Genomic DNA, 16,123 nt, shown 5'->3' with positions numbered 1-16,123 from the left:
TGTGTGCTGTGCTCAGTGAATATATCACAATATTCTATATCTTTGAATGATTGTTTTGTGGAATCGGAAAGAGTTCCATTAAAAAGAGAAAAGCTTCCACATTATCTTAAACACACCGTCCTTCATGTACATAAATGATGGTTTGACGGCTTCAAATTTTAATTTTCATAACATCAATAATATAAAAGGAAGGAATTAAAAAAGAAAGATGGCGCAGTGTGTACCATTTATAAGATGCACTGCAGCAACTCGCCAAGGCTTCTTCCACAGCATCTCCCAAACCCACGACCTCTACCACCTAGAAGGACAAGGGCAGCAGGCGCATGGGAACACCACCACCTCCACGTTCCCCTCCCAGTCACACACCATCCTGACTTGGAAATATATCGGCCGTTCCTTCATCGTCGCAGGGTCACAATCCTGGAACTCCCTCCCTAACAGCACTGTGGGAGCACCTTCACCACACGGACTGCAGCGGTTCAAGAAAGCAGCTCACCCCCACCTTCTCAAGGGGTCTTTAGGGATGGGTAATAAATGCCGGCTTTGCCAGCAACGCCCACATCCCAGGAACAATTTTTAAAAAATGTGCTGTGGTTTATTTTGGCCTTGATCGTTTACACTAATTTATGCTCATTTTGCACCAGTTTTTACCATCTGGCGTATGCTGATAAGATTCTCAGGAAATTCTGGTGTAAATTGCCACTGATGAAATCAGGATTTTAAAAAAAGGTGTAAATTTCGATGTACTATCAGTGCGATCCAGGAAATTCCAACCTTGGCATCACTTCAGGAAATTTGGGCAAAAACACAAATACATCGCCAAATCTTTATCAGCCAATATTTCATTGTTTCACTTTGAGGAAATGGATTTATTTTCTGGCAGACTGACAGCAAACTCGTTTTATTGGGGTAGAAATCCAGGCCCACCGGAAATCTGTCGCGCCTGCCATTTTTTTTTTTTTTTAAGTGTTTTTCCGCCGTGCTGGATGAGGTCGCCTCTTTCACGAAATTTAGCTCTGTCATTTTTTTCAGGTGGACCAGAATTTGGTCATAATTGGGGCAGAAGTGGGGCGGTTTGCAGAAGATCGACAACGCGAGGGGCGAAGGTGAAGGTGGGCGGAGTCACCACCACTGTCAATGGTCAGCGGAGCGGTGATGATGTCACGACGCGTGTGCGTCACCATGACTTTCTCCTTCACTTAAGGGGAGAGCCTTCGCCATGTTAAAACCTTGGTCCACTGGGCCACCAGGGAGGGTTTCGGCCGGGCCAGCGAGGGGGCGCCTGGCTGCCCGTTGGTGGCCTGGCCGAACCCGGGGGCATAAATGCCGGCCCAACATGGCAGTCAAGTGACCAAAAAACAAATGGCGGCAGCAGGTCCTCCCCTTCAATGGGCGCCGGCCGCACCGCCATTTTACAAGGACCACAGCCTCACTGCACCAGCAGAAAAAAAGCAGCTTTTGGCGCCACGCAGCGGGAGCAAGATTTTTTTTGCGGGGGGGGGGGGGGGGTTGGAGAACATCAGCGATGCGCGCTCTGATGACGCATTTAGGACGGATCGGCAGCAGCGGAGCGGTTGTGGGGGGGGCGGATCACCGCCGGGATACCGTAGGAGCAGAACTTTCAAAATGGCGGCCATTACACGAAAAATTGGCGGCCTTTGCTCTCCGCAGTGTGGCCTGCCGATTTCCAGCGGTAACAGGCCTTAAGTGAAGGGGCAATTTCCGCCCCAAGATATAGTTGCTCGTGCAATAAAAGATGAGAAAATTTACATAATTTGCTATGAACGAATGCATAAAATTTAAATTTGGATTTGGAGTGAGACATCTTTAACCATCAGTTGCACTTTATCAAGGAAGGCTTTGAGGGTGTCCTTGAAACGTTTCCTCTGCCCACCTGGGGCTCGCTTGCCGTGTAGGAGTTCCAAGTAGAGCGCTTGCTTTGGGAGTCTTGTGTCAGGCACGTGGACAATGTGGCCCGTCCAACGGAGCTGGTCGAGTGTGGTCAGTGCTTCGATGCTGGGGATGTTGGCCTGATCGGGAACACTGGCTTTGGTACGTCTATCCTCCCAGGGAATTTGCAAGATCTCACGGAGACATTGTTAGTGGTATTTCTCCAGCGATTCTGGCACCAAGCTTATGGTCTACAGGGCTGTAGTAATACCCGCCCTCCTGTATGGCTCAGAGATATGGACCATATAGAGTAGACACCTCAAATCGCTGGAGAAATACCACCAACGATGTCTCCGCAAGATCCTGCAAATCCCCTGGGAGGACAGACACAGAATTGGTCTATAATGCACTGGTAAAACACAATTTTCAATGATCAAGGAAAATGTTTCAGAAAAGTGATTTAAATGGTTACAGCTTTTTGTGGGGTGTCGTCAAGGACAAGGGCAGCAGGCGCATGGGAACACCACCACCCCCAAGTCCCCCTCCAAGTCACATACCATCCTGACTTGGAAATATATCGCCGTTCCTTCATCGTCGCTGGGTCAAAATCCTGGAACTCCCTCCCGAACAGCACTGTGGGAGCACCTTCACCACACGGACTGCGGCAGTTCACCATCACCTTCTCAATTAGGAACGGGCAATAAATGCCGGCCTAGCCAGTGACACCCAGATCCCAAAAATGATTTTTTGTAAATCAAAACTGGTGATTTTACTGCAAGTTCTGCACATTTTAATAGTTCTGGATGCACTGACTAAAATACTTGAAGTTGCTTATACAGAACTGTCAGCATTGGAACAGGAGTAGGCCATTAAGCTCTTCGAGCCTATTCCGTCATTCAATTAGATCATGGCATTATTAGCCATGTAGCATGTCACTTCTGTAATTATTTTTATTTTTAAAAGCTACAAGTAATAGTGGGTTGCTAGTGATGGTACTGAGACACAGAGACTGCACCATCCTAGCAGAGTTTATAGGTTTATCCCCATAATTCTAGACTGGTCCATACAATAGGATGCAAATGGTAAACACATGCTTCAGAGATGTATCTCCATCATTATAGTCATTATGAAACTGTGACCAGATCGTCGATAAAGTGAATTAGTGAAAGATGATTATCCTCACAGCTCTGTTGGACAGGGTGTTACAATATTTCATTCTCACTCACCGGGTTATAGATTATGTCCATCTGTAAGTAAAGAATTCCTTTCTCTTGGTGTCCCAGCTTTCTGTTCTTCAGAACATATCCGGTCTGTAGACCATTCTTAACCTAAAGTCACAAAGCAGAATGGCCTGTGGAAGCTGCACTTAATAATGAAACCTCATACAGGTCTCTTTAACGCTAGCTTATAGAAATGAAAGTGACTAAACTGGCCGAGTGCCGGTGCAATCAAACCCGACGCTTTGCGTTGGTGGAAAGGTAAAACTGCTTTGCGTCAATGCTCAAATTGGGAGTATAAAAAAAGGTGTGAAGGCTAAAACTGATTGGAGTCTCACACTACTTTGTTTCAGTATCAGGTCAGGCCCTGACCCAGGAGCAGGCTGCATTTACAAGATAACTATTGTAAACGGGCCCTGCCCTTGTATCCATTAATGTGCCGAGATCTGAAACATAGCCATGTACCTCAATGGCTGGTGTAGATCATGAAGCCTACTTCAATAGGTTGGCTAACAATGAAAGCTCACATTTTCTCTGAGTCTATTAAAACAATGGGGAGCTGAGCATCCCGACAGAGTAGCAAGAATCACAATCTACTTGCTCTGATATTTGCTATTTATGTCCGTGTCAGAGGCACTGGTAAAACACCACGACTTTTCACGTGAGGATCCAGCCAGGCCATCCACCTTTGTTCTACTAACAGAGGCTTCTTTCCCAGACACTGTCTGTTTGTTGTCCTGCAGAAAGGGAACTTCGTTGTCAGTGGCTGAATGAAGGATGCTCACTCCTTAGACATGTTTAGTGTGTATTTCATCGAAGGGGATGAATTTTCTTTTTCTAATTTTACAGTTACATTGTGTTGACTATTACCTTGCAAATGTAACCTTGTTAGAAATCTCTCATGGTAATAAATCCCAAGTCTTATTATAATCAAATGGAAGCTTAAATCATGATAACAACTTGCATTTATATAGCACCTTTAACATAGTAAAACATCACAAGGCATTTCACAGGAGCGATATCAAACAAAATTTGTCAGTGAGCCACATAAGGAGATATTACGGCAGATGTTCATAAGCTTGGCCAAAGAGGTAGGTTTTAAGGTGTATCTTAAAGAAGAGAGATGCAGAGAGGCGGAGAGGTTTAGCACCTCGACAGCTGAAGGCACGGCCGCCAACGGTGGAGCGATTAAAATCGGGGTTGCACAAGAGGAGGAGTGTAGAGATCTCAAAGGATTGTAGGTCTGGAGGAAATTACAGAGATAGGGAGGGGCGAGGCCATGGAGGGATTTGAAAACAAGGCTGAGAATTTTTAAATTGAGGTATTGCTCAATTGGGAGCCAATGTAGGTCAGCGAGCACAGGGGTGATGGGTGAGCGGGACTTGGTGTGAGTTAGGACACAGGCAGCAGAGTTTCAGATGACCTTAAGTTTATGGAGTGTGGAAGATGGGAGGCCGGCCAGGAGTGCGTTGGAATAGTTAAGTCTAGAGATAACAACAGCACAGAGCTGAGGCAGGGCGGAGTCAGGCAATGTTACAGAGGTGGAAATAGACGGTCTTAATGATGGACATGGTCGGAAGCTCAACTCGGGGTCAAATACGACACCAAGATTGTGGGAACAGTGTGGTTCAGCCTTGGACCGTTGCCAGGGAGAGGGATGGAGTCGGTGGCCAGGGAACAGAGTTTCTGCTGGGGACCAAAGAAAATGGTTTTGGTCTTCCCATAATTGAGTTAGAGGAAACTTCTGTCCATCCAGTACTGGATGTTGGACAATCAGTCTGACAATTTAGACACAGCGGAGGGGTCAAGGGAGGTGATGGTGAGGTAAAGATGGCTGTCATCAGTGTACATGTGGAACGAGATGTTGTGCTTTCATATGGTGCGGTCGAGGGGCAGCATGTAGATGAGAAATAGGAGGGGGCCAAGGATAGATCCTGGGGGGATACCAGAGGTAACTGTGCGGGGGCGGAAAGAGAAGCCATTGGAGGCAATTCTCGGGCTACGACTGGATAGATAAGAATGGAACCAGGCGAATGCAATCCCAGCTGGACGATGGTGGAGAGGCGTTGGGGGAGGATGGAGTGATCAACCATGTCAAAGGCTGCAGACAGGTCAAGGAGGATGAGGCGGGATAGTTTACCACAGTCACAGTCGCATAGGATGTCATATGTGACTTTGATGAGAGCCGTTTCGGTACCGTGATGGGGCGGAAACCTGATTGGGGGGATTCGAACACAGAGTTCTGGGAAAGATGGGGACGGATTTGGGAGGCGATAACATGTTCTAGGACTTTGGAGAGGAAAGGGAGGTTGGAGATGGGGCGGTAGTTTGCAAGGACGGAGGGTCAAGGGTTGTTTTTCTTTGAGAGGGATGAAGACGACAGATTTGAAGGAGGGGGGACAGTAGCAGAGAAGAGAGAACCATTAACAATGTCGGCTAACATGGGAGCCAGGAAGGGAAGTTAGGTAGTCAGCAGTTCAGTGGGAGTAGCGTCAAGGGAGCAGGAAGTGGGTCTCATGGATTAGATGAGCTCGGAGAGGAAACGAGGGGAGACAGGAGAGTACCTGGAGAAAGATACAAGTCCAGGGGTCGGGCAGGGGGGAACCTTAGAGGAAGTTTGGCCCAGTGGGCATGGGGAAGGAGGGGAAGTGACAGAGGCAACTGAACGGATGGTCTCAATCTTCATGACAAAGTTCAGGAGCTCCTCACACTAGTTGTTGGAGTGAGGCTGGAGGAGGCAGGGGAGAGGGGTTAAGAAGATGGTTAGCAGTGGAGCATAGAAGCCGGGGTTATCTTTGCATTCCAGGATGATCCTGGAATAGTGAGCAATATTGGCAGAGCAGAGCAGGACAATAATGCTTTATGTGGTCCAGCTAGATCGGGTCATGAACGGCTAAACCAGTTTTCCTGCATATTGGTTCAAGTGTGTGTCCCTTGGACTTAAGGGAGTGGAGGTGAGGGCCCCAGGAGGAATGAGCAGGGTGAAAGCGAGTAATGGTTTCAATGGGGACCAGTGCATCAAAGGTGGAGATGAGGGTGTGGTTGAGCAGATCGGTAGCTACAGAAATATCGTGGTGAATGGAGGGCCAAAAGCTAGACAGTTTCGATTTTGAAAGTGTAGCTGTAAGTGAATTGGGAGAGTTTTTCCCAGGGGTGGACACAGAAGGGAGTAGGATTTGAGGAAGAAGGGGGATGTGGGTGAAGAGCGAAGTGATCAGAGAAGACCTGCTCTGTGATTGACACTATAGGAGTAGCAAGGCCAAGGGGGTGGCCGTGAATATGTAGGAAGGAGGTTATATGGATGGTGAGATTAAGGGAGCATAGGAGGGCAGTGAACTGAGCATGATGATTGAAATCAGCGAGGATGAGAAGTCGCTCGGTGCAGAGGATGAGGGAGAAAAGCAGTGAAGATAACTCAATGAGGAAATTGTCATGGGACATGGGTGAGTGGTAGAGAACGAGGATTTTAAATAAGGCAAGAGAACTGAAGATGGTTCTCTGATAAATTGCTGGTTCCAAAGACTTTGTCATAAGTTTTGAAGGTACTTAGCCTTTCCAGGTCATTGTAATAGCAAGGTTTAACTGTTCTCTGGCAGTTCATAATGAGCTTTGACTGACCCCTTTTTTTACATTCTACCACAAAACATCTAGGCCCTGAAATTCCTGCATTGGACCTCTGGAATTAGTGGGATGAAAGGGGGGGCATTGTATTTACATGGGCCAAGTAGGAACAGGGGTTGGCACAGTCCTCTTTCTCCACCACTCCCCCGATGAGATATTGCAATACGTGTCAAGGTTCATGAGCGCAGACCAGTTTGGATCTGATCAACTTGAAATAAAGGCCAGCTTGCTCTTTTCTACCCCAGCCCTGGTAATAACGCACTCCACAGGAAACACAGCTCAAGACTAAATACTAGTAGCCCACAACACAACAGGCCCCAGATGCTTGACGCAGCTTTAAAATATCTGTACAATAGGCTATGGTCCAGGTGTGGCACGGTTTGTCCGGCAGGTTCAGCTCATACAGTGAAAATGTGAGTGAGGTTGTTCATGCTTAAACCAGTGCATGCTTAAATCGTGAGGTTCAGTGGCTGATGGGCGGAACAAACTAAATGCTCCAACTGTGACCTTAGTCACTGTGGGCTTATACAAAACACCAGCAGAAGGGCCATAATTTACTCATAAGAAACCAGTAAAGTTGTAGCCTTCAGAAACCCTGCTGCCTGTCAGCAGCTCTTAGACAAGAGTCTGAGGATAATTCGAGGGCAATGCGAGTCTTGCCCACTTGCCTTACGTGAGGGGCTTCTTGACATCACACAGATGATTATGGGCTCAATGCTGGAGAAGCAACGTGACAATCACAAATATCAGTAATCACAGCACCTGTAAATAAAACTGACAACGGTAACGGAACATTTCGAGCTTACGGAAAGCAAAGGTATTGCAACTTTGCCAAGAAAATCCGGCGGCTTGTCTCCATCCTCGTCAAAGACCGTCACCTCCAGCACATCGTGGATGTCCCTAATATTACTGCAAAAAGGACAGACGGAGACAATTAGAAAAGATGTACATACCGCAACATCATGCACAACATGTCTTGTCCTTTCACCGCCACTTCTGGTCAGACTGATGCTCTGAAAATGACACAGAACTTCAGGCTGTGGTTGAATTCGCACTGAATGTTTTTTTTTAATGAAAGCAGTGATGGATAATTACTTGTCATGAAATGAGAAGATCAGTTCAAAAAGTTTACGCTGTCTGCAGAATAACTGGATCAACTGGTCAATGCCAGAAATGATTAGATATTTAACGGGTTTATCATGCAGTGATGTTAAGGCCTGTTAATAACCACAGTCTTATATTTAACGAAAACACATCCCCATCCTCTCTTTTCCATCATCAGGGCGCACTCATACAAGTACATAAGAACATAAGAATTAGGAACAGGAGTAGGCCATCTAGCCCCTCGAGCCTGCTCTGCCATTCAATATGATCATGGCTGATCTGGCCGTGGACTCAGCTCCACTTACCCGCCCGCTCCCCGTAACCCTTAATTCCCTAGTAGTACAACTTCTGTGTAATTTTAGCTGTAACTCACAGTGTGAAGACTGTGTTCCATTCAGGATTGAGGTTCTTGTAGACGGTATGAGTATGTAGCCTGTCGTTCCCCAGTTCCAGAACGCAGAATGGATCACTCTTTCCTACATGACAGGATAAGGGATCCATTGGTTACAAAACAAAACAGTGGGGCATATTTTGAGTACTAAAATAAAGTAATTAAGGATATAGAGGCACTATAGAGGCACAACGATTGACAAGGATGAGATCAGAAGGTTATAACTATCAGCAAAGACTGAAAGCTGAGGGGGTGACCTGATACAGGTCTTTCAAATTATAAAGGGGTTTGAAAAGGTAGATGTAGAGAAGATGCTTCCAGTTGTAGAAGAGTCGAAAACTAGGTGTCATAGTTACAAGATAGTCACTAATAAATCCAATAAGGAATTCAGGAGAAACTTACTTACTCAGAGGACGTTAGAACATGGAACTTGTTACCACAAGGAGTAGCTGAGGCAAAGAGCATAAAAGCATTGGCGGGAAGCTGGATAAGTACATGCGGGAGAAAGGAAGGGAAGGATATGTTGATGGGGTGAGATGAAGTAAGGTGGGAGGAGACTCGTGTGGAGCATAGACCTGTTGGGTCGAATGGCCTGTTTCTGTGCTGTAAATAATATGTAATTCTGTTAGTGAGCAACTGCATCCAAAAGCTGTGATTGTACTAGTTGAAGTGCAAAAGGACAACGAGCGTAAGGCATTTGAAAGTTTGATTTACAAATGCCTATTGCTGCCAGCTGAATATAATATAATGCTCAAACTGCAGGTTGCTATTGTCACTCCAGGCTCTTCTCTCAAAGATGAGGCAATAATAGATTACATTCCACGTGACAAAATTACAAATTTATAGTCACCCCACTTACAATAAAAAGAAAGACATTTATATAAGCGCTTCTCATGACCTCAGTACACCCCAAAGTCCTTCACAATCCATGAACTACTCCTGAAGTGTAGTCACTATTGTAATGTAGGAAATGCGGCAGCCAAGTTGAGCACAGCAAGCTCCCACAGACAGCAATGACCAGATCATGTGTGTTGAGGTGTTGATTGAGGGATAATGTTGGCCAGGACACTCGGAGAACGCCCCTGCTCTTCTTTAAATAGTATCATGGGATCTTTCACATCCACCTGAAAGAGCAGACGGGGCCTCGGTTTAACTTCTCCTGCTTTTAATTTTGCCTTGACCATGCATCCAAAACTATTTAACGATTAGTCTGCAACCTGCCCTTGGTTTCAACAGGAGATATTTCAATGATAGGACCCATCAAAATCCCGATGCTCCACAAAATGTCAAGAAAAGATTAGAAACTTAGAGAAGATGAACACACTAAACAAACTCAGCCTAAAATTTACAATGAAAAATAAATGGGTTTTTTAATAGAACGGTCACAAATACAATTGAATCTTGACCCATGCATAATTAATCTGAAGGAAAATGCAAGTTGATTAAGTGCTCGGCTCCAAATCAGGAATTCAATGTCATAAAATAAAATGGAAATTTGACATTGGATTTTGTTTTGGAACCGGTTGGTACTAAAAAACATTGTTTGGTTAAATAACCAGCAATAAAACACTCTTGAAAAAACTGGCACAATTTAGAATGTGATCCTACTAAGGTCATCGGGAGTCCCTCATCTCATACTATGTGGTATAGTCTTCAGAAAGTCTCCTTGAATATTGCCTCAAATTTCCTATCCTAAGCAAACAAATTCTTTGTTAGAAATCCATAGCTTCGCCCATCACGGCACACTGCAGCTCAATTAGTTTTTTCCCCTTGTCTTGCCTAATTTAACCCCTTTCAATTTAAAATCCACAGTAAGACACGCGATATCCTTCACATACACTTTACCTATTTAGTCTCAATGTCAAGTTAACGCTTTAATTGCCTTCTCTGACTTTGAGTTGTTGTCTTTTCCAGAGATCATTTTCAACAAAAATATATTTAATTAGTACTCAAAATTAATATTGATTTGGCAAATATTGCTGGAACATCATTAATCCTTTGACATTTGCTTTGGAATCTATACTTCCAGCATTTCTAACCCAGATTGGCTCATAATTTGCCATCAGTGGCAATGCAATAGCGATCGCCACTGACCTCGATGAAAGCCGCCCACAGAGATTTTGCGATCTCTGTGGAGAAAACGTTCGGTTTCTCGACATGTGATTGATTGCAGCGCTGTCAACAGGGGATTCCTAGTGCGATGCAGCCGTGATGTCATCAAGCTGTCTAAGCAACCAATCACATTGAAGAATTCTTCCAGACAGCAAACCAGGAAATAAAAAGCACTGATTATCTGCACTTTGTAAAACTGTCACAGAGAGCGAAATAAAGATTGGGACTTTCACATGACGATAAGGTAGAAGCTGAAATATAATGAACAAAGTAATTTTTATCATAATGGAGAAATTTAACATTCCACAAACATTACAATTAGTTTTTCAGGGTAAGAACAGTTGTTCAGCAGTCAATAGGTTGTTAAAACCCCAGTTAAACCTATTCCAACAAAGCTGAACACCTAATGGGGTATTTAACAGCGATTTTAGCACAGAAAAGCTCAAAGTTTCATCAGATCCACTGATTTTACTGATTATACTAATTGCCAGCTGTATGGCGGGGGGCGGGGGGGGGAGGGGGAGATGCGGGGGGGAGGCAGTATACAGTGCAGCCGATATCGGAGCAGCGAATGACTAACCGCAACTTTAGGATTTCAGAATTTAGATGCACATGCGAAATTACGATCAATTTCCGAGGGGTGTTGACGGCAAATGCTGACAGTTTCACCGTCATTACCCACCGCAAAATCCAGGCCATTATTACCGTTCTAAGTATAAAGCTCAGTTCAGTCCACTGTGTAACTCTAAGCTTAAAAAAAGTCAAAACTAAAATCTCTGCTGGTTTCTCTGCATATTCCTTCCCTAACATCTCGCAATTTATTTATTTTTTCTAACTTATCAATTTTATAATATAGAAGACTAGACCCTTTATTCACTTGAATATTTTAAAGCATTCCTCAAGGTGCAGTACCTGGCTTCATACGCACACATATATCGGGAACATCGGGAACATTCTTCCTGCATCTAACCTGTCCAGTCCCGTCAGAATTATATGTGGTTCTATGGGATTCTCTCTCATCCTTCTAAACTCCAGTGAATACAGGCCCAGTCGATCCAGTCTCTCTTCATATGTCAGTCCTGACATCCCAGGAATCAGTCTGGTGAACCTTCGCTGCATTCCCTCAATAGCAAGAACGTGCTTCCTCAGATTAGGAGACCAAAACTGAACATAATATTCCAGGTGAGGCCTCATTAAGGCCCTGTACAACTGCACTAAGACCTCCCTGCTCCTATACTCAAATCCCTTACCTATGACGGTCAACATACCATTTGCCTTCTTCACCACCTGTTGTACCTGCATGCCAACCTTCAATGACTGATGTACCATGACACCCAGGTCTCATTGCACCTCCCCTTTTCCGAATCTGCCGCCATTCAGATAATATTCTGCCTTCGTGTTTTTGCCACCAAAGTGGATAACCTTACACTTATCCACATTATAGTGCTTGTGTCATGCATTTGCCCACTCACCTAACCTATCCAAGTCACCCTGCAGCCTCTTAGCATCCTCCTCACAGCTCACACCGCCACCCAGCTTAGTGTCATCTGCAAACTTGGAGATATTACATTCAATTCCTTCATCTAAATCATTGATGTATATTGTAAATAGCTGGGGTCCCAGCACTGAGCCCTGCGGCACCCCACTGGTCACTGTCTGCCATTCTGAAAAGGACCAGTTTATCCCGACTCTCTGCTTCCTGTCTGCCTCCCAGTTCTCTATCCACGTCAGTACATTATCCCCAATACCATGCGCTTTGATTTTGCACACTAATCTCTTGTGTGGGACCTTGTCAAAAGCCTTTTGAAAGTCCAAATACACCACATCCACTGGTTCTCCCTTGTCCACTCTACTAGTTATATCCTCAAAAAATTCTAGAAGATTTGTCAAGCATGATTTCCCTTTCATAAATCCATGCTGACTTGGACCGATCCTGTCACTGCTTTCCAAATGCGCTGCTATTTCATGTTTTATAATTGATTCCAACATTTTCCCCACTACTGATGTCAGGCTAACCCCGTTTTCTCTCTCCCTCCTTTTTTAAAAAGTGGTAGGTTTTAAGGAGCATCTTAAAGGAGGAAAGAGAGGGAGAGAGGCAGAGAGGTTTCTGCAGAGAGTTCCAGAGCTCAGGGCCTAGGCAACAGAAGGCACGGCCACCAATGGTTGAGCTGTTACAATCAGGGATGCTCAAGAGGGCAGAATTTGAGAAACACAGATATCTTGGGGGGGTTGTGAGGCTGGAGGAGATCACAGAGATAGGGAGCGGCGAGGCCGTGGAGGGATTTGTAAACATGTATTTATATATCCAATATATATATATATATAATATATAGACATACATGCATATATATATAAAAAATATATAGACATACATATATATATAATATAGACATACATAAATATATATAAAATATAGACATACATATATATATAAAATATAGACATACATATATATATATATATAATATATAGACATACACATATATAATATATAGACATATATATATAGACATACATACACATATATATAGACATACATGCATATATATATATAATATATAGACATACATATATATATATAATATATAGACACAGATATATATATATAAAAAATGTAGACATATATATATATAATATATAGACATACATATATATATATATAATTTGGAGACATACATATATATATATATAATATAGACATACATACATATATATATTTTATATATTGACGTACATATATATATAATATATAGACATACATATATATATATTATATATATAGACATACATGTCTATATATATATATAATATATAGACACAGATATATATATATATATATATAAAATGTAGACATATATATATATATAATATATAGACATACACATATATATATATATATATATAATTTGGATACATACATATATATATATAATATAGACATACATATATATATTTTATATATTGACGTACATATATATATAATATATAGACATACATATATATAAATACAGACATACATACATATATATATAAATACAGACATTCATATATATATATATAATATATAGACATACACATATATATATATATAATATATAGACATACATACATATATATATATAATATATAGACATACATACATATATATATAAATATAGACATACATACATATATATATATAAATACAGACATTCATATATATATATAATATATAGACATACATATATATATAATATATAGACATACATATAATATATATAGACATATATATATATAATATATAGACATACACACACATATATATATATAATATATAGACATACACACATATATATATAATATATAGACATACATATATATAATATATAGACATACATACATATATATATATATATATATAAATATAGACATACATATATATATAATATATTGACATACATATATATATATAATATACAGACATACATATATATATATATAATATACAGACATATATATATATATAGACATACACCGCCTGCCATTCTGAAAAGGACCAGTTTATCCCGACTCTCTGCTTCCTGTCTGCCTCCCAGTTCTCTATCCACGTCAGTACATTACCCCCAATACCATGCGCTTTGATTTTGCACACCAATCTCTTGTGTGGGACCTTGTCAAAAGCCTTTTGAAAGTCCAAATACACCATATGCACTGGTTCTCCCTTGTCCACTCTACTAGTTATATCCTCAAAAAATTCTAGAAGATTTTTCAAGCATGATTTCCCTTTCATAAATCCATGCTGACTTGGACCGATCCTGTCACTGCTTTCCAAATGCGCTGCTATTTCATCTTTAATAATTGATTCCAACATTTTCCCCACTACTGATGTCAGGCTAACCCCGTTTTCTCTCTCCCTCCTTTTTTAAAAAGTGGTAGGTTTTAAGGAGCATCTTAAAGGAGTAAAGATAGGGAGAGAGGCAGAGAGGTTTCTGCAGAGAGTTCCAGAGCTCAGGGCCTAGGCAACAGAAGGCACGGCCACCAATGGTGGAGCTGTTACAATCAGGGATGCTCAAGAGGGCAGAATTTGAGAAACACAGATATCTTGGGGGGGTTGTGAGGCTGGAGGAGATCACAGAGATAGGGAGCGGCGAGGCCGTGGAGGGATTTGTAAACATGTATTTATATATCCAATATATATATATATAATATATAGACATACATATATATAATATATAGACATACATACATATATATATATATATAAAATGTATAGACATACATATATATATATATAGACATACATAAATATATATATAATATATAGACATACACATATATAATATATAGACATACATATATATATATATATAGACATACATACATATATATATAATATATAGACATACATATATATAATATATAGACACAGATATATATAATATATAGACACAGATATATATATATATATATATAAAATGTAGACATATATATATAATATATAGACATACATATATATATATATAATTTGGAGACATACATATATATATATATAATATAGACATACATATATATTTTATATATTGACGTACATATATATATATATATAGACACAGATATATATATATATATATAAATATAGACATACATACATATATATAAATATAGACATACATACATATATATATAAATACAGACATTCATATATATATATAATATATAGACATACACATATATATATAATATATAGACATACATACATATATATATATAAAATATATAGACATACATATATAGATAATATAGACATACATAAATATATATAAAATATAGACATACATATATATAGATATATATATATATAATATATAGACATACACATATATAATATGTAGACATACATACACATATAGACATAATTACATATATATATAATATATACACATACATACATATATATATAGACACAGATATATATATATATATATATATATAAAATGTAGACATATATATATATATAATATAGACATACATATATATATATAATTTGGAGACATACACATATATATATATAATATAGACATACATATATATATATTATATATTGACGTACATGTATATATAATATATAGACGTACATATATATATATAATTTGGAGACATACATATATATATAATATAGACATACATATATATATATATTATATATTGACGTACATATATATATATATTATATATTGACGTACATATATATATAATATATAGACACACATATATATAATATATAGACATACATACATATATATATATAAATAGACATACATATATATATATATATAAATACAGACATACATACATATATATATATAAATACAGACATTCATATATATATCTAATATATAGACATACATATATATATATATAATATATAGACATACATACATATATATATAATATATAGACATACATATATATAATATATATAGACATATATATATATAATATAGACATACACACACATATATATATAATATATAGACATACATATATATGTATATATATATAATATATAGACATACATATATATAATATATATAGACATATATATATATAATATATAGACATACACACACACATATATATATAGACATACACACACATATACATATAATATATAGACATACATATATATGTATATATATATAATATATAGACATACATATATATAATATATAGACATACACATATATATATATAGACATACACACACATATATATATATATAGACATACATACACATATATATATATAA

General features: G+C 39.6%; 1 protein-coding gene across 4 annotated transcripts in view; it reads right to left on the bottom strand.

Moving 5' to 3' along the window:
- LOC139227514 (multiple C2 and transmembrane domain-containing protein 2-like) overlaps positions 1-16,123 on the bottom strand; it is a 496,997-nt gene that overhangs the window by 186,593 nt on the left and 294,281 nt on the right. For all 4 annotated transcript variants that reach the window (XM_070858296.1, XM_070858298.1, XM_070858299.1 and 1 more), the window contains exons 13-15: positions 8,206-8,308; positions 7,535-7,637; positions 3,117-3,218 (exon numbers count right to left, since the gene is read on the bottom strand). In XM_070858296.1, the coding sequence (XP_070714397.1) occupies positions 3,117-3,218; positions 7,535-7,637; positions 8,206-8,308 (308 nt within the window). The remainder of the gene's footprint in view (positions 1-3,116; positions 3,219-7,534; positions 7,638-8,205; positions 8,309-16,123) is intronic.

Source organism: Pristiophorus japonicus, chromosome 17, assembly GCF_044704955.1.
Source record: "Pristiophorus japonicus isolate sPriJap1 chromosome 17, sPriJap1.hap1, whole genome shotgun sequence".
Lineage (NCBI taxonomy): Eukaryota > Metazoa > Chordata > Chondrichthyes > Pristiophoridae > Pristiophorus > Pristiophorus japonicus.
The sequence above is the reverse complement of the archived record's forward strand: the minus strand, read 5'-3'. Positions and strand labels throughout refer to the sequence as shown.